Below are 22,425 nucleotides of genomic sequence, written 5' to 3'. Positions count from 1 at the left end.
TTTTATCTACTACCTTTCCTTTAACTATCGAGATGCTCCTTGATTTAGAGGGCTTAAATTGCATTCGTGCCCATTCAATATTATCTGTTAACTTCCCCAATAACCGATTAGTGTAGGCTACTGTTGTAGTCATGGTTGTCATGTCATCCATGTATGCTCTGATTGGTGGTAGTCGCATCCCAGAAGCCAAGCGCTCTCCTCCTACTACCCATCTTGATGCCCTAATGATTACTTCCATTGCCATGGTAAAAGCCAGTGGAGAAATGGTGCATCCTGCCATTATTCCAACCTCTAAGCATTGCCATGCGGTGCTGAATTTTGCCCGCTTTTTAAACTGAAGTGTCAAGGAAGCCATTCTTTAATAGGTAGGTTGACAATCTCTGCGCAATAATGCTGAAGAAAATCTTTCCTTCGACGTTTAATAGTGAAATAGGACGAAACTGACTGATGCTTGTAGCATCTTTTTATTTAGGTATAAAGACTCCACCTGCTCGGCGCCATGCTCTAGGTACAACCTGCTTTTCCCATGCCACTTTTATCAATTTCCACAGAATCCTGAAGCACTCTTGTACACTCTGTACGGAACTCCATTAGGCCCTAGAGATGTTGACGCCCTTGCCTTTCTCACAACCTGCTCTATCCCTTTCCACTTAGTTGCACAGACCTCCATTTGGTATTCTGGTGGATTGATAGGTGGGATATCTGACGGAATTGACATAGGCTCATGCCTTTTTGCATCTGTATGCGTTTCCTCCAAATATCTCTCTAGCTCAACCCTAGATGCTTTTAAAGTGCCATTCTTCTGACTGGTGAATAACTTCTTTACGAATTTGAATGGGTCTTTATAGAAATTAGCCCTCGCACGCTCCTTCTTTTTGAATAAGAAAGAGCTTTATTGCCAAGTGTGCTTGCACACACAAGGAATTTGATTTGGTGCTGAGGCTTCCAGTGGACATATAGAAATACAACAAGAAACATGAAACATAATACTACAAATTTATAAGAATAAAGAATAAAAATATAAATATATGAGAATAAAACTATCACAGTTGGGTTTAGTCAGAATAGACATTTCCAGGTTTACAGATTCTGAACATATTTACAGTGTTTTGAATATTATAAATAAATAAATCTACATATAAGTATCACCTGAGTTGTAGGATATTGCACTAAACAGTGGGAGTATTGCACTTAAAGGTATATGCCTTTTTGTAGCGTTTCCGTAGGCGCTCAGCTCTGCGTAATGTTGCAAGCTTATCTTTTATGGCCCTTTGTAAGAGATTGAGTTCCTCCTTCTGACTTTGTTCTGATTTTTCCATTGCTTCCTCAGCTGTCTCCTTTCTCTAACTAACCCTTCAATTTTCTGCTGCCGTCTAGATACAGCAGGAGTAGTTTGTACTTTTCCCTTCCTTTTTTCCACACCAAACCTCTCACTTCCATATGCGTAAATGATGTCCCCAAATTTATCCAGCTTCTTTTCAACTGTACCAGTTAATCTTTCCAATCCAAAGCATAGATCTGTGTTTACCGTGTCCCATGCAGTTTTCTCTCTTGGTCATCATCAAGCTCTTGGTCATCTAACTCCAGGCCTATGCCCGTTGAGGTTCTTTTCTCTCTTATGCTGGTTAGTCTGACTGGGTTCACAAGTATCAATGTGTTCATCGCTAACTTTGCAAACCCTCATCTCCTCTATGACAGGGGTACTGATATCCTGCGAACTGTGGTTTGCTTCCTCTCGCTGGATTTCATTCGACTGACTTGACTGACTTCGTAAGAAGTACTGATCAATGCGAGGCCCTTGTCCCTTCTCCCTCAAGCATTTCATTTTCCCTTGATGAATCTTCAACCCCCTGACCGTTGTCGCCTTGCTCCAGCCAAAGACACAAGCTTGGAGTTCAATGACTTTGCTAACTGCAGAACCTGAACTTTTCTGAAGTACTCTCCATACTCATATCCGTTTCCATTCCAACGTCGTTAACCATGTTGTCCAACATTGAGTCATCTTCCCCCCCTGCTCTCGCAGACTCTAAGGGTATTTTTCTCTTTAATTTCTCAGAAGCCTTGGGCGGGTGTCTCCAGCATCCTGTAAACACAGAGCTGGATACTGCCGACAAGGGTAACTAACCCTTACCAGCCCCATTGGGGTCTCTTTCCTCCTGTCAGCTGTCTCTCGAGGCTGTCACAAGGTCTTTCCCTTGTTGCCAGCAGCACTATTCACTGCAGTCACTGGACGTATCCAGATCTTCATGATTTCCATTACACGAGAGTAGATCTTAAAACTTCATGCTGATTTGTACACGGCTTTCGCCAAGATAAGCACCAACTAAGACATAGCTTTACAGTAACCTATGCTTCTCCATCCATTTACGCTTCTTTCCATATGGTGAGGTAAATCTCCTTCTGTCTAGTGTTAACACGTGTCAGCACACACAACGGCTGCAACCACAGTGCGGTCCCCCCATTACAACCGTCTGGATTGAGCTCAGTAGGGGACATCTCTAGGGTCTTCAAGTGGGCACCTTCCGTCCTCAGTGTTTCGTTGACTAGCCCACGACACCTCAAGAGGGCTCGACAGTGACTCTGGCGTCCCAGAGTCACCCCCCTCCTTCCCCCACTCAACTCAGCCCAGCTTACTGACCTCTACATCCCTCCTGCTGCTGAGACCTAACCACAATCTCTCCGCAACCCAACCATACGCGCCAACCCATTTGACTAAGTCTGTCGAGCCCCACTGGCCTAACCACAATCTCTCCGCAACCCAACCATACGCGCCAACCCATTTGACTAAGGCTGTCGAGCCCCACTGCCCAACCACCCGTCATACACGCAAATTTGTATGATGTGTTGATTGTGCGCGTAGGATGGGTTCCATATAAGATCTGGCAACTGGACAACCTTAGAATAATATATTGATGTGATTATTCATATAACGACTTCCGGGCCATACAAATTACGGGAGTTTCACGGGAGAAATTACAAAACGGGAGGGGGACGGGAGCAGGCGTGGAGTTTGTGCGAGGGGGGGGGGGGGGGGGGGGAGCATTGCCCCCCTAGTGGTCTGAAAGGGGTAATTGCATTTTTTCAACAACAAAAAAATTGCATTGTTTAAAAAAGATATATTATTAATATTTTAAATAACACAAAACAACTAAATGGTGGTAAGTAATACATCGGATTTTATATACTGCTTTAGTAAAAAAAAAAAAAAAAATTCAGGGCTCTGGGTCATGTGATAGTGACAGGTTAATGTAAGTCCAGCAATTCTCAGCTAGCATGTAATAGTGTTGTAGTTATCTGGTCGGACTCGTTACACCAGGAGATTTTTAAAACGTCGAGCTCCAAATGACACAAATTGTCAGTCGTCGGGATCTAAAGGATACAGCACAAACAACAGTAGTTTTTCCCGTGTCTCATTTAAAAAAAAAAATGTTTCATGAAATAGGCTACAACAAAATGCGAAATATAACTTGTTTTTTTAATCGCTCTCATTGCCACAATGTGTTTCAAATTTGGAGAGTAGCCTATATTGTGTGACTGTTCATTCCCCGTGTCTCAAAATGTTTTAAGTGTTTCATGAAGTAGGCTACAACAAAATGCGAAATATTTGCCACATTGTGTTTCAAAAGTGGAGAGTATTGTGTGACTGTTCATTTTTCCCTCTCAAAATGTTTTAAATGTTTAATGAAGTACAACAAAATGCGAAATAAACTTGTTTTTTAATCAATCTCATTGCCACAATGTGTTTGGAAAAAAAGAAAAGAAAAACTTTAAAATCTTTTCGTTTTGGTTGAAGATAATATTTTAACAGTGCAAAAGTGGTCCACATTTCATTGATCCTAATTGTGTCCTAACGAAAATGCGATACGAAGTCAAGTGGCTGTTTATGCTAAGTTCTACCTGTTTATAAATATGAGTGTATTGTTGTAGCCTACTGTTTTAAAAAATAAATATGTGTTTTTTTAACATGTTTGTTTTGTCCATGCTGATACTTGATAGGCAATGCAGCTCCCGCAGCTGCTACAATGATTTCCCCCCCCCCGAATGTGTACTCCGCCTATGGACGGGAGATGTGTGTAAAATACGGGAGACTCCCTGGGAAAACGGGAGTGTTGACAGGTATGCTATATAGCCTACTGTATTAACTCATATGGAGGGTAGTGAGGTAGCTAATTGTAAAGGGTTACAAATTACCATGATAGAATTGTAGAATACAAATAGGCTATAAGAAGTACATTTTTGTAGTAGTAAGTGTGTGTTTGGGCAGGTCTATTGTAAGTGCGTATGTCATGATGTGGCTATGCAGCAGGAGCAGCATCCACCACGAGGACAGCGAGTGTCCCAGAGGTACTATCACTGAACGGAATTCCCTCGCGCACAGACCCCAAATTACCGCGCGCATGGGGTCATTTAGCGCATCAGCTGACTGGCGGAGTGCTGCTCGAGCCGAGGAAAACTGCAGCGCATCCGCACGCGCACAGAATACCAATCAGCTCCAGTCAACCTCTCTGTCTCTCTCTCTCTCTCTCTCTCTCTCTCTCTCTCTCTCTCTCTCTCTCTGTAGCTATTGGTAAAAGCGACTCCAGAGAATCTCCAAGTGTCACACAATAAATTGCGTAAATATAGGCCTATTATTACATAGTCATATTATAGTATTTCATATTATAACATTGGGATCCTTGCCTCAAGACGAAAAAATACATACAGTAGCCTATATAATGACTGTTGACAACTTACCCCATTTCATTTACTATTGGTCAATGAAATGGATATTTTTCTTGAGAAATAACATCTGCAAAAAGTAGCCTATCCAGTAATAGGCATTTCTTCAACAATTCTTTTACAGAATGCATTAAAGCATTAAAATCAGTTATGAGATCAACTCACAGCCTTGAAGTTGATATCTGATCCCTTTACTTGTTGATATGACATTTTGTGTACTGGGCCTCAATGTCTGTGAACATTCAAATCCTCCACTGCCTGGTTGTCTGTTCCATTATCCTCTTTGTGTGCTGAGTCCTTTGATCACCCTCTAGCCATAATCATATAATACTTTCAAAGAGTGCCACCTGCTGGCTACTGTTCTGAATGATGATCCGTTGCAATTCATATAATTCAGAAAATCTCAACTCATTAATTGATCAAAATCATGCGGATTCAATTAAATCAAATGCTGTGACAGATATGCAAATATCTGTATGCAAATATTTTTTGCTAATACATTCAATGGACTTTTTCCCAGAGTTAGTGTGTAGTTTTCAGATTTAAAGAAATAGCTCAACTGGATTTCATTTCACCTGCTGGCTTGATTTTAGCCAAGCATCTGTTTTTATCCCATAGGCAAAACAAAACCTTGATCTTTTTTCACGGTCAGGAATATCTGATGACGTGGATTACAAGCGAAACCATTCCAAGAGTCAATGTTTCAGGCTAAGCTTCTTAGGGAGACACAGAGGGCCGGTGCCAGAAATGATCTTTTCTGATAGATTAGTGCCTGTGGCAAAACTGGACTTGATAGTCTTGATAACACACACACACACACACACACACACACACACACACACACACACACACACACACACACACACACACACACACACACACACACACACACACACGTTGTGCATGTTATATGGGGACATTCCATGACATAATGCTTTTTATATTGTACATGTATATTCTACCCCCTAACCCTAAACTACTCATCACAGAAAACTTTCTGCACTTTTACATTTTCAAAAAACATCACTTAGTATGATTTATAAGCTGTTTTCCTCATGGGACCAAATACAATTTTCTCACAAGGTTAAGGATTTAACATATTGCCATCTTTGTGGGGGCATTTTGTCCCCATAACTGCAGGTTTACCTGAACCACCGGCAACATGGCTAGGCAACATGCACTTCTGAAACACACAGGAACAGGTCCATGACATTTTGATGGCATGCATGCAGTATGTCACAGAATATAAATATTTTAGTTTCAAAAAATTTTTTGGGAGCTTTGTGGTACACAGTGCAGCTGTAAATGTCTCCCTCTGCAGGCGTGAACTTTTAAAGATTTTAAAGGTGCCATCACTCTTAAAAAAACTATAGATAATATCAATGAAACACATTTAAGCACACTTAAGTACACTTTTATAAAGTTCACTTGTCAAATGTCAAATGAAAAGTTGGTCACACTTTAGATTAAGGTCAAATTCTCTCTATTAACTAACTACGACTTTTGCCTCAATAAACTCCTAATTACGGCTTATTAATAGTTAGTATGGAGTTAGTAAGTTGTTAAGTTTAGGTATTGGATATTAGGGATGTAGAATATGGTCATGCAGAATAAAGGCAAGGCAAGTTTATTTATATATCACATTTCATATACAATGGTAATTCAAAGTGCTTTACATAGAAGAAATTAAAATAATCAAAAGAAATCAGAATAATTAAAACAGTTTAGAATAAAAGATAAAATAAAGAAATAATCAAAATAAATCAGAATAATTAAAACATAAAATAAAATACAGTACAAACAGTCGGACGAAGAGTGGTACAGTGCTCATTCAGTAAATGCACAGCTAAACAGATGTGTTTTGAGTTTGGATTTGAATGTGAATACTGTAGGAGCACATCTGATCTCTTCTGGAAGCTGGTTCCAGCTGCGGCTGGCATAAAAGCTAAAAGCAGAGGCATGAATATGTGCTTTATAAGTACTAATATAAAGCCAATATCCTAGTAATATGCATGCTAATAGTGAGAATTGGGCCAAAGTGTTACCAAAAAGTTTTACCATTAAGTACTTTTTATTTTGTTACATTTTTATAATATTTTGTCGTGTTTTTTAAAGTGCCCCTATTATGCTATTTTAAAGGCTCCTAATTTTGTTTTGGAGGTCTCCTACAACTGTTTTACATGCATCAAAGTTCAAAAAACACTTTAATTAAATTTTTTTCTTGCTAAAAAACTAGACACTAAACATGAAATATTTTTTTTTATCTGCAGCTGTTTAAAATAACTAAGATTCAAGTGTAGCAGTTTTTAGCATTTTAGATTTATTTTTACAGAAACCTAAAGAAATAAATTAAATAAATCAGTTTCAATTAGTAAGTGTATTTATTATTATATTATTATTACAGTGTAGTTCAAATTCAATTAAGGTTTTTAGGCTGAAGATACATTAAAGTGACCGAGATTATTATTTAAGACAGTAAGTTCATGTTTGAACTATACTGTTTTCATAAGTAAGAAGTTTAACAAAAAAATCTATAAATTTGTACATTGTACAGCACCTGAGCTTATACCTAACCTCCGGTATATTTGTGTTTGTGAAGACGAAACACTGTGTTACCGTCATCAACAGCTCTTTTTCTCTTTTTACGTTCTGTGATTCATCTTGTTTCTTACTGATTTCACAGGTAAATACTAAATCGGATCCAGGGAATGAAGAGGCTGCCGGGAGCATTAGTGTGTTGACAGAATAACAAGGATCAACACAAACAGTTTTACTCAAATAAATAAAGATTAACTGAATGAAGTGCTTTCACAGTTCACATTCATTTATTTTGCTACACTTCATTTTATACCTACAGTATATGCTTGTAGACCCAGATTCATCATATATGCATGTAATATGACACATCTATAATATTATAAAACATATTTTCTGTTTTGTCTGTGTCCCCTGATCAGACCTGAATGTGAATCTGAAAGAATTACTGTCAGTCTCTGTTCATGAGGACCCAATACAGATATGCTGCTCTTCTACAATGGGCTATATATCAAAAATGCTAAGATTTTTTTTATGATTCGACTTTAAAGATTAGATTTTTTAAAGAAAGACTAAGAGGAATTGCATATATACATTTTAAGTATGTTTGCTCATATTTACCAAGGGTGCCAATATTTGTGGTACGTGTTCTTATTATCTGATCATTTCTGCCCTTTAGTGAACAGACAGTGTATACAATTTTGATTCTTTAAGCATAATGTTCTAATCAATATCAATTCCAGCCTTTCTATTTAAATGTATTACAATGTATATGAAAGAGCATTATGAAATGAATAAAACTTTGCATTATGAAAATATTTGTACTGTACTCATGTCAATTTATATGTACAGACTGACTAAAGTATATACAAACAATAATTAGAGTAGATACCAAGAATCAATCCCATAAAAAGAGTCCAAACCAGTCATTGGTTAAAGACACCACAAAGTCAGCTATATCCTGATTTATATAATTGAAAGTTTCTGTTAAATGGGTCTGTTAAAGACTTTCCAGTATATAAAATCAGCAGTCAGGAGAGTAGCAGAAGTACCATTTGAATACAGTGCGTGTGTTTTAAAATGAGATATGAAGGAGATTGATATATGACAAAATGTTATATACAGGTCCTTCTCAAAAAATTAGCATATTGTGATAAAGTTCATTATTTTCCATAATGTAATGATACAAATTTAACTTTCATATATTTCAGATTCATTGCACACCAACTGAAATATTTCAGGTCTTTTATTGTTTTAATACTGATGATTTTGGCATAAAGCTCATGAAAACCCAAAATTCCTATCTCAAAAAATTTGCATATTTCATCCGACCAATAAAATAAGTGTTTTTAATACAAAAAAAAAGTCAACCTTCAAATAATTATGTTCAGTTATGCACCCAATACTTGGTCGGGAATCCTTTTGCAGAAATGACTGCTTCAATGCGGTGTGGCATGGAGGCAATCAGCCTGTGGCACTGCTGAGGTGTTATGGAGGCCCAGGATGCTTCGATAGCGGCCTTAAGCTCATCCAGAGTGTTGGGTCTTGCGTCTCTCAACTTTCTCTTCACAATATCCCACAGATTCTCTATGGGGTTCAGGTCAGGAGAGTTGGCAGGCCAATTGAGAACAGTAATAACATGGTCAGTAAACCATTTACCAGTGGTTTTGGCACTGAGCAGGAGCCAGGTCGTGCTGAAAAATGAAATCAGATGGAAGCATGAAGTGCTCCAAAATCTCCTGATATGTAGCTGCATTGACCCTGCCCTTGATAAAACACAGTGGACCAACACCAGCAGCTGACATGGCACCCCAGACCATCACTGACTGTGGGTGCTTGACACTGGACTTCAGGCATTTTGGCATTTCCTTCTCCCCAGTCTTCCTCCAGACTCTGGCACCTTGATTTCCGAATGACATGCAAAACTGAGCAACAGTCCAGTGCTGCTTCTCTGTAGCCCAGGTCAGGCGCTTCTGCCGCTGTTTCTGGTTCAAAAGTGGCTTGACCTGGGAAATGCGGCACCTGTAGCCCATTTCCTGCACACGCCTGTGCACGGTGGCTCTGGATGTTTCTACTCCAGACTCAGTCCACTGCTTCCGCAGGTCCCCAAGGTCTGGAATCGGTCCTTCTCCACAATCTTCCTCAGGGTCCGGTCACCTCTTCTCGTTGTGCAGCGTTTTTTGCCACACTTTTTCCTTCCCACAGACTTCCCACTGAGGTGCCTTGATACAGCACTCTGGGAACAGCCTATTTGTTCAGAAATTTCTTTCTGTGTCTTACCCTCTTGCTTGAGGGTGTCAATGATGGCCTTCTGGACAGCAGTCAGGTCGGCAGTCTTACCCATGATTGCGGTTTTGAGTAATGAAACAGGCTGGGAGTTTTTAAAAGCCTCTGGAATCTTTTGCAGGTGTTTAGAGTTGATTAGTTAATTCAGATGATTAGGTTAATAGCTCGTTTAGAGACCCTTTTCATATGCTAAGCTAATTTTTTGAGATAGGAATTTTGGGTTTTCATGAGCTGTATGCCAAAATCATCAGTATTAAAACAATAAAAGACCTGAAATATTTCAGTTGGTGTGCAATGAATCTAAAATATATGAAAGTTTAATTTTTATCAGTACATTATGGAAAATAATGAAGTTTATCACAATATGCTAATTTTTTGAGAAGGACCTGTACAGCATAAGATAGCACTGAAAAATCCTAATTAATAATTGTTAAGAGCATTTTGAGTTAGTTACACACAATATCAGGCCTTAAAAAAGTCTCAGTGCAGGAGAAAAAAGTCATTTTGAGAAAACCGCTTAATTGTTCTTTGAAATCTACAGATGCAAACAGATAAAGTGTAATAAATTAAACACTTAAAAGTGTACTTTGGAGGTTTTCAAAAACAAACAAACAGTGTTTTTGCCTGTAGTGTCTCATCTAATTCATATTAAGAGATACAAAAAAAATATATCTTTCACTGAGCTAAATAAGGTTAGGAAAGAGATTGATCTAGTCTGTATGTCAGTTTCAGATAATAAATAGAGATTATAAGCAGTACTGTATGTTTACCTTGTTTTTAAATGAATACTCAATTACTTTAAATTACTCACAGACTGTAAACGCTGAATCTCTTGTATATGGTCACTGTTTGGGTGATAATTTTTACTTGATAATGTCCAGAGTGTTTGTATCTCATGGTTCTGAAGGTGGCACATAGAGTGGGCTCCAATTTCTAATGGGTTTTATTAGAATGAATAAATAACAGTCCTACCTCAAATTTTTTAAACCATTGGGTGCTTTAAAAATTTAAGTCAACAAGTTGACTTCTGGTCATCATTCCTTAAAGTTCAGGTACAACTCACTGCCTGAGACGTGATTAATTTTCTTCTACAGTTATTGGCAATAGACCATTATAAAGATGACAATCGAGAGAGGGAGGTGTGGTTACTTCTATCTGTTACATGCAAATTAGTTAGGCTTTATTGGGGCAACATTATGCAGAGTATGAGATTAATTTAAGAGATCATTCAGAATGAAATCAGATGTGTTTTATTTCAGAGATGATGTTGTGTTATGTTGGACTAGTTATTTAAAATGTCGCAGCAACATATGGCTCTTCTGAGGAGATCTGTCATCTTTTATTTCTTCTTGCCTGGTTTGGGAGCTTTATCAAGACCTTGTACATATTTCCGTGGGATCTGATAACGATCTGTAATAAAAGGGAAAAATTGCATACACACATAAGCAAAAGATTGCAGGTACAGATATAAGCTGTTATATTACACTGTACTATACTGTACCTAGCAGCAGTTTGGCAACATGTTGGACCTGGTTTCCCTGGATCTGCACCAGGACTTTGTTTTTGGCCCCAGGGGAATCCAGGAGGACACAGCTGGCCTGAACCTGATGCTGCAGAGAGTCTGCTACCACAGCTGGGTCTAAACCAAACGCCTCCAGATTCTTAATTACTGTAACCTTAATAAATGAGAGAATGAGTTGCAAAACTGTATTTTACATTAGACACAAAACACAGTCTGTTTTAGAGTTGTCCAAAAGTACCGACTTCGGTACTGAAATTGTCAGCACTCAGCGCTGTTGAGTGGAAAAGTAAACACCTCTGACCACCTCAACACATGACCATTGCGTTCATGCACTCATCGGATATGTCTGTGATTGGCTACAATGATCAACACACGGAAGTGCGTTTGAAAGCACACGGAAGGTGTTTGGAAGTAATTAAAAAAACGGGAGCGGGAGCGTTTTAAAGCACAAGCAGGCGTCTATCAGCGGACCGGTCCGATAGACGCCTGCTTTCAAACGGTCCCGTCTGTATCAGTGTAAGCGCTCGGTGAAGAGCGTCATTGATGTTTTTGAAGCGCTGATCATTGTAGACAATCACAGACATATTCGATGAGCGCGTGAGTACAATAGGAAATCAGAGGCGTTTACGATTCCGGACCAACAGCGTTCAAAGTGTCACATTTTTGAATTTCAGTAGCGACTTGGTACCGAAGTCTTTGCCAAGGACATAAAGTAGGACTGTCAATAGATTAAATTTTTTAAATTGCGATTAATAGCACCCTTTTGCGAGATTAATAAAGATTAATTGCACACTTATGACATGGAGCATACACCATTTATCTTGTTTAACACGTTCATTTTGTGATCATTTGCTATATTCAGCCAAGTAAACCTTCAGAAGCTATATTTTCTGAAGCTTTTTTTAAAGGTAAATTGTGTCAATCCAAAAAAGGACACTTGGAGACACCAAATGATTTAATGAGTCCATATAATTCATAAAGTTGCACACCAAAGCACACAAGAAAAAATAAAAACATTACAGAGAAAAACTTTGAATGTGTACAGTGCAACCGCAAAGAGCTTATTTACATTTTAGACAAGTCAAGTTGCTATACTGAACAGGACCACATATTTGCGCATCAATATAACTGACTCATGCGTTTTTACTGGTTTGCTTTATCCAGCTGAGAAACGTAGTTTGCGTATCTGGTCATACAGCGGTGGAATGTTTTGACCACCTGTTCAGTCTGTATTTCACACAGCGTGATGTGTGAGGCTTGTGCACTCCAGAAACAATGACAGAATATGACAGATCTCGTGTTTTAAAGCAAAACACACACTGGAATGAATAATTCACTTAAAACGCAACGCGAGTCTCTGTTCTTTCTGTCATCTCTGATGTAGACAGCATGGTTTTCTTTGCATTAGTGCTGTTTTGGACTGATTGTTCGAATAAATTTCCTTATTGGATCATTTGACTTTGCAGTTTAGCAGCCTGAAATGCTCTGATTGCAAAACAGAGAAGCAAAAGGGTTAGAATAGATATTTTTGACTATCAGGGTTACAGGTGCTTGTGCCATTGTAGATGTTCAGTAGCCGCGTTTCCATTACCCTTCAAATTGCGCAAATTGAAATTGCGAATTGAAAATACGCCAAATGGAAACACGTAATTTTCGCAAAAACTCCCATTTATTGCAAAAAAGTTTTTACGCTCGCATGAGGTGGTTTTTCAGGCAATTAGAAAAATAAATATTTCGCAAAACTGCAATGGAAACATTGTTGCGCATTTACAGGTCAACTGACGTAGATGACGTGGTATGTTTGGTCAGAATACAAAACCGAGTTCTTTTTTAAATTCATAAAAGAATTACAGGAATACTTGATTCTAAACCTCAAAGAAATGCCACAATCAAGACCTCGAAGCAGATATGAGGGAGAAACACCCAGAAACACCTCATATGTGCAGCTCTCAAGTATAAGGGACTTTCCTTGCCATTAATGATTGGATAACACACATATGTCTCCTTCAATTAATGATAATGGCCAGTGCAGTGGCTGGGATATACATAAACCTACCAACGTCCGTTGCCATACTTTTTGGAATGACTTATCGCGAGAGGCAAAAATTAAGTTTTAGTCTAATAACATTGGTTAATGGAAATGCCGTCATTTCGCAATAGTATTTTGTCGACATTTAGAAATTAATCGCAAACGTTTCGGCAAATCTGTAATGGAAACGCATCTAGTGATAAACTCCCGACTTAAGATCATCTAACTGTGTGACGTAAATATCTAACTGTATGACGTAAATTACATTAATGATGCAATTTCACATGCTTCAGAAATATATTTGCGAAAAATTATCTTAACGCGTTAAGAAATTTGAATTAATGAAAGCACTCATAAAAAGCCATTAAGATTTAACATGATAAAACAACAGATACACTACCAAACACTAACAAAAAAAAAAGAAAGGAAAGAAATTAATACTTTATTACTTTTAAAACGACACGTGGTTACACTGATAGGACACTTGGGAAAACTGACTTCATATATCCACTAAAACCTTGACACCAGTTGGTTAAAAGTCAAACTGGCTGAGAAAAGTGAAGTTAGTTCTGAGAAAAACTTTCCCAGAATTTGTTTGCAGATAATATCAGATACAATATTATGTTTTGTAATAAATCATAACCATAGATGTGTTGCTTAAGCATCCAAATACTTTTTGGGGCCAATATTAATAGCCAAGTTCTTATAATGGCTTCATACCTTCTTGTTGGATCCCCTGGAGGCTACAGTAATGTCTATGGACTCCATCTGTCCTTTCTTAACCACAGGAGGCTGACCTGGAAACAGCACCTCATGGCACGCCTGCATTCTCATGAGAGTCCTGCAGGATCATATTGTCATTCAGCGAAATTTGGCAATTCACATATTGCATAACAAAACGTTTTCAGCAGCCTTTATCTCACAGGAACGTTGTTTGCAAATCGCCTTTCTGAATGTGCTTGTTAGCACGCTGTACACCTAATGTGGCTAAAGTTACCATTGTCTCTGACTGTTTTCACAGAAACCAGAGCAATGACGTAAGTTTTATTTTTAAGAAGTAAAAAATTGAGTTTATGAATTATACAGATGGTGAGCATTTTTAAACTTTAACCACACCACATTATCTGTACAGCGTGCCAACAAGCACATAAAGAAAGGCGATTTGCAAACATTCACAAAATATAAAGTGCTATACTTAAGTGTTCTGGATATGAAGTTTAATCATGAACAGTTGGTATTGATCCATCTTTGAGAATCAACTTTTTTGCAAATAATACGCTGTTCTAGTTTCCCCCCTACTGTGACGTCACAGTAGGGACAAGCCCCACCCACGAGTGACGATCTCTGCCCTATTAGCATAGATCCCGCACTGAGTGAGCCGCACACATTCCACCATACCCTCGCTAGTCATAAAATATCTCAGATACGTAAACATTATAACTGTTCTGTTGTTGGCTGTAATAATGAACATAAGACCATAAACATAAGATCTTCATAAACTCCTGTCATTGAGGATGCAGTGGATTCATTTTTTTTATGAAGGGAATGTGTCCAAGAAAATAGCTAAATTTGTATGTTTGTGTGAATCATTTCACACTGGAGTGCTTTGCAAATGAGGGTCAGTAAAATGCATTTTCAGACACTTTCAGACATCATCAGGGCCGGCGCTCCGCACACGCACATCACGCACTGCGTAAAGGAAAAAGAAGAGACAGCGGGATGATACTCGCACGTCCCTTGCAGGTAAGACAATGTTTTAAATAAAAATGTTAGTTTTGTAGCGCGGGCGCCCTTGCGTCGTGTATGCATGTCCAGGGGGGCGTCGCTAGTAGTGCAAATGATCCGGGACAGGCTTTTTTAGCCCTGCATGTTGAATATTTTATTTTAACGGGTGTCCGGGGAAATTTTTAAACTTGGGCTGTTTAAGATGCAGTTAGTTTGTTTGAGAAGAAAAGGAAGACCGCTTAGATAAGTTTTTTCGTTGTTGTTCAATGCGGATAATGCAGTCATTTTCAAGAGGTTCATAGGCCAAGGCCCAAGGGCGACATCTGTTGGTGAAACTGCAATTAGAAAAAAAACCCCACAATCTCAGTGTTTGTATATTTTTATATTCACAGAGTTGTCAAATTATTAGGGCTGGGAAAAAATGAATCGCATCCAAAATAAAAGTTTGTGTCTACATGATATATGTGTGTGTACTGTGTATAATTATTTTGTATATATAAATACACACATATGCACGTATATATTTAAGAAATATTTGCATGTATATACTGTAGCCTATATATTTATATTTAATTTATATTATATATAAATTTAAATATTTTATATATAAATAACAAATATTTCTTAAATACATACATGCAAATGTGTATTTATATATATACAAAATAATTATACACAGTACACACACATATCATTCATGTAGACACAAACTTTTATTTTGGATGCGATTAATCTTTTCCCAGCCCTATAGAATAGCAGAATGGTCTCTTTATAGAGATGTAGTCCCTCTGTTGAGTAAATTCTATTGTGCAGTTATGTATGGTTATTTGCAGTTTAAAATGTGCACTTTAAAATTCATACTTATACTGGGGGGCACCACCAAGCATTTGTGCTTAGGGCACCCAAATGGCTAGCGCCGGCCCTGGACATCATTTTGAGATGATTTTCCAATTTTTACCACAGAATGTTTCCTCTGTGAACTGTTGTGCTTATTTGTTTTGATTTCTCCACGAAAGTCTTTCACAAAAAGACAGGCAGCACAAGCCTCAACAGCGCGACCTTGTTACCAGGAATACACTATCCATTATCAATCACTGTTTACACTGAATGTAATAAAATCAGAATCATTCTCGCATCTCTATGCTTCCCCAAGTGATTTTTTGTCACTAAGGTTTTAACAAGGCTATAACTCGGTTGGGTAAGTAAAATTCTCCTTCACGCGTTAATTTTTGAGCCCTGTAGTTACTTCCTTTCTAAACCATATGTTAGTTATAGTTGGGAGGGTTAGTTTAAAAATATTTTCCGTTACAGTTACAAATTACTGAATACTTTTTTTATGAAGTAATTTGTAACTGTAACAGAATACATTTTTAAAGTAACCCTCCCAACTATCACTAACTTATTGAGAAGGGAAGTAACTACAGGGCTCAACATCTAGCCTTTCCAGGACAAGTGTATTTTATGAAGGGGCAAGTGAAAGAGAATTTTACTTACCTGACTGGATTACAGCCATTTTAAAACTTTAGGGACAAAAAATAACATGGGGAAGCATCGAAACGCCGTAATGATGCTGATGATTCTGAAAAGCCTGTGCATTTCCCAAATAGACTAAACACAGGCTTTAGTCGCTTCAAACATACATTGTCACTGTTTCCGTTACTGCAACTTGCAGAACACACACACAAGATATTAAATACGTTCAGGCAGGATAGACTTTATGAGCTTATTGTCAGATATAGATACAGCGCTTCACAGCAGTTAAATATCACATATACTTCATTTGAAATCTCCTTTGTTAACTATTTATAGTGCCTGATGAAAAATTAAGCTTTAAACACATTAATATTTCCATCATTATGTTGGAAAACATTCTTGTGTACACAAGCAATAATGTAGGTTTTTTTATTTGTATATTATATATTGACAACTAGGAGGAGCTCGAGGCATATGTTTTCCTCGAAGAGATAAACATTGTTGTTTAAAAAAGAAAGTAACAGAGTGAAGCACGTTTGTTGCGTTTTACCATGAAATTAGAGTTCGGTGTCTTTATTAAAATCAACAGATTAATGATTTATCTCTAATCGTCCCGCCAGCAATGAATTGGAATGTTATTTTTTTTATTACTTGGCCCGCGGATTATCCTCAGTCTCCACGGATATAACCGCGGTCCACACATACTGTCAATATAACGTTATGTCAAAATACTAATTTTAGTTTTAAGTGAAACCATTGTTATCCTGATAGTATTCCCATATTTTACTAAATTTACCTGTAATCTGATAATTTTGTATCTTGATTATGTAATGCTTTTACATGTGTTCCGCTACTCCCCAACCCTGGTGATTACACACAGCAGGATTGTAAAATGACAATATAAGCAGCTGCCATTAAATACAGCTGAGAAAATTACATTATTTTTCTTAATACTGCTCCTGTTAAGACAATAAGACAATTAAGTGCTTATTGTGAAAAAAAACTCTTACCTGCTAAAGAGGTCATCCCATTTCAGTGTCTCTACTTCATGGTACTCGGACTTCTCCAGCAAACAGTCACAAAGTGTTGGATTAATGTTAACGTAACTGATGAACAAGAGAAGAGAGGAAGTCACTTTAATCCAAACCTTGTGAAATCTGCACTAGTACAGCACTTAAACCATGCAGTAGTTTGCATATATCTATAAAGACAGACTACTGTTCAAAGGTTTGGGGAGAGTAAGATTACCGTTATCCTGTATTTTTGATTAAATAAATGCAGCCTTGGTGAGCATAACTGTGCGTTCACACCGTTGCCGCCGAAAGCATCAAAGTAAGTAATTAATTTTCCATGTCGAGCTCCGGCGAGGGCGGCGTGGCCGGTCTTGGACGATGTTGAAGTCAGGCCAACTTTATGGTAATGAGCTATGACGTGGTTCGGCAGCAACCAATCAGAATGTAGTCCTATGCTTGAGAGGATTCCAGAGAACGCATTCCTGTAAACTTTGGTTCCGACCACATTACTTCCCATGCAAAATGGAGGAGATGTTGATCATGTGAATTTGTAAAGGCACGCAACTCTATTTATAGGCAACATTTTCGTGCTAGACACTTGTTTTTCAGCAGGAATGCAAATTAGACTAGCTCTTGAATTAGCTCTCAAATGGCTTTTAATTGGTTTCTTTAGCAAACATGTCACTATAATTGTTAAGTTCTTTCCATCACTCATTTCATGAGTTTAACTTATACCCTACTTGTAGTCAGTCTGCACAAATAATGATCAACATGCTTCTTCACTTTGCGGCCCCTTTAAATAAAGTTTTAAAAAAGACCAAGCATTCAATCATAGTGTCCACAAATCTTTCTACAGTGTTGTTGGCAGGGCGGCGAGAGCGAATTTTGATGCTCTCGCCGGGGGCGGTGTGAACGCACAGTAAGGTACTTCTGTCAAAAAAAACAACAAAAAAAACTTACAGGAGCTGGTGTACATTAGACTTAGAAGAATAAGTACATAAGTTTACTTTTTGTTGGTTTCATGGATGAGTTCATTTTTCTTCACATAATCCGTGATAACATTCCTTACTTCACTAGCCTTTAGAGGCGTCCCCTTTCTGAAACACAAAGTCACATGCTAAAACCTCAGCACTCCCAATAACACACTTTTTATAAAATAAAAAATAAAATAAATTAAAAACATTTAAAAAAAATTCACACAACAAAATGTTTCCACTCGTTAACCTTTTCCTGGCGTCCTGAAAAAGAGGCTCCAGGCGTGCAGTGACCCCATAGAGTTGTGTGATTTCAGGGGTCTGGAATGGGACCTCACAAGCCCCGCCCCCCTCCACAGACTCTTTCTCCGGCACACAGTCCTTTGGTGTCCTGAAAGAACACAACCTGAAAAAAGTAGAGCAAGTTATTAAAGAGCCACTTCCCTCAAAACCAAGAACACTTGCTGGACATCAACAAACAAAACATTAACAAATATTTTATATTTTGCGTTTTGACTATTTAAATAGTATTAAATAAATATAAATATATATAAATATAAATATAAAATAATATTTACGTTTATGAACAAGATATTAATAGTAAATGGTTTGACTGCATACTCAGGGTTTCTCCAGTCAACTTCCACAATGCTCTCCACACCTTTACTCAGCTCCTTCACCTGAACCAGACTGTGATCTCTCTGCATGCACAATAGAAACTTAGACAGCTGGAAAAGAAGAGAGAAATTTTGTTATCTACTAAAGCAAAGATATGGCTACAACGATTTTTTACTAAAACCTCCCAATCTGTGAACCGTTTACCTTTTTGTAACTTGATTTCTTGATATCTAGTTGCTTTCCTCTAGGACTGTGGGGACAAAAAAAAAAAAAAAAAAAAATCACATCACATTTCAAACTTGACCAAGCTGCAATAACACAATGTCCAGCAAATGTAGCTTTTCTAGTGCAAATCAGCTTTAAATAAAATTATATAAATAACAAAAATTATGTATAAAAATATGTTATACAAATATAAATGTTTCAAGTAATTGTTAAAAAATTATACTGTAAAATATTAGTATATTATTAAACTTAATATAACCTTTTCTCTTTTAATATATTTTAAAATGTAATTTATTCCTGTGATGCAAAGCTGAAATTTTCAGCATCATTACTCCAGTCTTCAGAGTCACAAATCTTCTGATTTGCAGCTCAAGAAACATTTATTATTTTTTATCAATGTTGAAAACAGTTATGCTGCTTAATATTTCTTTGTGGAAACCGTAATACATTTTCATCAGGATCCTTTGATAAATAGCATTTTTAAATAGAAATCATTTGTAACCTGATAAATGTCTCTACTGTAATTTTTTTGTGCTTGCAGAATAAATGTATCAATATAATAGTGATCCAAAACTTTTGAATGGTACTGTATACAAACTTTGGGCCATTGGGTGATCCAGTTAATGTGCATTCTTGCTCTAACCATTCATATTAAATGCATTTATTTGTCAAACTTCTCTGATGTCTCAGTGTTTGAGTTATACATTTCAAAAATGATAAAAAAAACTAAATTTGCCATAAAATAAAAGGTTGAGCTTAGGAAATAAAGGTAAAACATCCGAAGATTAACAACAGAGGCTAAATTACCAGCAGGGCACCATGTGCTTGCTCAGGAAGGTGCTGGTCAGTAGTGGGAGGTCAGACTTTTTGACTTTAGTCTTGAGTGCATGGAGAAAACATTGCAGCAATAACTCATCCATCTGCTCTGTAATAAAATAGACATAAACGTCAAGATGCAATAAACACCTACAAAATGGATACATGACAGGAAGTCAAAGACATTTCACCCTGTGGAGATCTAGAATCATCCTCTTCTCCATCAGTGTCTTCTCCCTCTTTATCCTCATCCAGTTGTCCTTCCTTCAACACCTCTTGCTCATCCAGCCTCAGCTCCTGCATGCTCCGACAGGATGTCTCCACTGCAGCTGGTTCAGAGCTGTCCCTCACCTCTTTCTCCTCGCATTCCTCTCCATCTGTTTCTCCCTCCTCCGGTGCTGGACAGTTTGTGACCGGTATAACCGGAGGATGCGTCTTATCACCAAACGCCCTGCAGAGAATTTGAGGAAGATGTCGTCCAATTTTCTAATACTATTATTTGATGACAACAGTACATTTGGAAAACAAAATACAGCCATTTCTGCTTTTTTTATTTTAAACAAAAAACCAAGCTGCACCCTTTTTTAAATTTCATTCCGAAATAGAATAATGAATGAACGAAAAAGTACACTGACCGTGTACTTTTGCGTCCATTCGTTTTTCATTTTTTTAACCCGTAATTGAAAAAGGAAAATGAAAAATGAACGGTTGTTGTATTTTTAAAACGCAAAGTTGAACACCAAAATTTGAATTTGAACTGTAGGCACACCAAATGCTCCACAGTTGTGCTGCTTAATATTTCTTTGTGGATCAGGATCCTTTGATAAATGGCATTTTTTAAATAGAAATGATTTGTAACCAGATAAATGTCCCTACTGTAATTTTTTTGTCCTTGCAGAATAAATGCATTAATATAATAGTAATCCAAAACTTTTGAATGGTACTGTATACAAACTTTGGGCCATTGGGTGATCCAGTTAATGTACATTCTTGCTCTAACCATTCATATTAAATGCATTTATTTGTCAAATGTCTCTGATGTCTCACAGTTCTGAGGTAGAAAAATTAACAAACTAAGCTTGAATATTCGATTTCTACACGTTGGCGAGAATGAAACCTCAGATTTCCTCAGATCTGTCAGCCGAAGATCAAATTGTGTCGTCATCAGTTCTTCCTCGGTTCCGCTCAGCAGAATAAGAGTCCTCCGCTGCTGCATTTTGAATTTGATCTTCGTCTGACAAATCAGAGGAAAGGGGTGTTTCATTCTCACCCACGTGGAGAAATCGAATATTCAAGCTGTTAATTAATTTTTCTACCTCGGAGCGAAAACGAAAAATCAAGCTGAATTCGTGTTTTTCGTTTTTTGGGGGAAAAAATAAAAAAACGAAAAAGGAACTTTTCTCATTTTTCTACCCGTTTCTGAAAGAAAAATCAAATGACCAAAAGATACACGGACCCCGAAAGATAGACGGACCGAAATGTCGTCCAATTTTCTAATACTATTATTTGAAGACAACAGTACATTTGGAAAACAAAACAGCCATTTCTGCTTTTTTCTTTTAAACAAAAAACCAAGCTTCACCCTTTTTTAAATTGCATCTTTCATTCAAAAATAGAATAATGAATGAACGAAAAAGTACACGGACCGTACACGGACCCAAGACTATCAAACTTTTTCTACAAATACATTATTTGAAATATTTAATAACATAAGGTCTGTGTACTTTTGCGTCCATTCGTTTTTCTTTTTTTTTTTAACCCATAGTTGAAAAACGAAAAATTAACTGTATTTGTAGCCTATTTTTAAAACGCAAAGTTGAACACCAAAATTTGAATTTGAACTCTGCATACCGAATGCAAAAAACATAAATATTGACATTTTCATATTTTGTTTATGACTTTTTGCCCCTTTATTAAACATTTAGAATACTCACAAATTAATATGGAAAAATATGTCGATTTTACTGGTTTTCCAAGGCCAAAGTAGAACCTGGAAATCATATTTTCCCTGCAGTGCTGAATGAGAAGAGCCATGTCTCTGGAACCATACAGAGAGCTGATTTATACGTAATTTATAGGCTAATTATAATAAAAATGTCTGAAAAAATAACAAGGCATTTTAATTGTTTATTAATAATGTTTTAAATCAGTGTCGGCTGCAAAGATATCTTTATCTCTGCTGTAAAATGGATGCGTCTTTAGAGAGAAATGCACCTTTCATACGGATTACATAATCAGACTGTATTTGCTTTCGATTTGAATTTGTTCGTTTAAAAGTGAACATGTTTTTAAGATTAACCAATCACGTGAACAATAACCTAAATGGCCAATGAAAAAGCAGCAGACGTTTGCACGCTCAATTAGGCAATATAGGCTTTAAATTTGAATAGCCTACAAACGGTCATTTGATTTCAAATGATGAACAAAGACGACAATCGAAGAAAAAACGACAAAGGTGTCCAGTAATTAATTACGGTCATTAGTTTGAGC

The 22,425-nt window shown here is 37.3% G+C and overlaps 1 protein-coding gene across 1 annotated transcript in view; it reads right to left on the bottom strand.

The window, feature by feature from the left end:
- Positions 1-10,774: 10,774 nt before the first annotated feature.
- The window catches only part of eif2d (eukaryotic translation initiation factor 2D), a 28,360-nt gene continuing 16,709 nt past the window's right edge, over positions 10,775-22,425 (bottom strand). The window contains exons 6-15 of the mRNA XM_077224291.1: positions 20,127-20,386; positions 19,927-20,044; positions 19,099-19,144; positions 18,898-19,004; positions 18,527-18,682; positions 18,310-18,399; positions 17,300-17,395; positions 13,812-13,932; positions 11,042-11,216; positions 10,775-10,950 (exon numbers count right to left, since the gene is read on the bottom strand). Of these exons, the coding sequence (XP_077080406.1) occupies positions 10,880-10,950; positions 11,042-11,216; positions 13,812-13,932; positions 17,300-17,395; positions 18,310-18,399; positions 18,527-18,682; positions 18,898-19,004; positions 19,099-19,144; positions 19,927-20,044; positions 20,127-20,386 (1,240 nt within the window). The 3' untranslated portion in view covers positions 10,775-10,879. The remainder of the gene's footprint in view (positions 10,951-11,041; positions 11,217-13,811; positions 13,933-17,299; positions 17,396-18,309; positions 18,400-18,526; positions 18,683-18,897; positions 19,005-19,098; positions 19,145-19,926; positions 20,045-20,126; positions 20,387-22,425) is intronic.

The sequence above is a fragment of the Siphateles boraxobius genome, unplaced genomic scaffold (assembly GCF_051911475.1).
Source record: "Siphateles boraxobius isolate OS27281-9 unplaced genomic scaffold, OSU_SipBor_1 9, whole genome shotgun sequence".
NCBI classification, from domain to species: Eukaryota; Metazoa; Chordata; class Actinopteri; order Cypriniformes; family Leuciscidae; genus Siphateles; species Siphateles boraxobius.
This window is presented reverse-complemented; position numbering and strand designations above follow the sequence as displayed.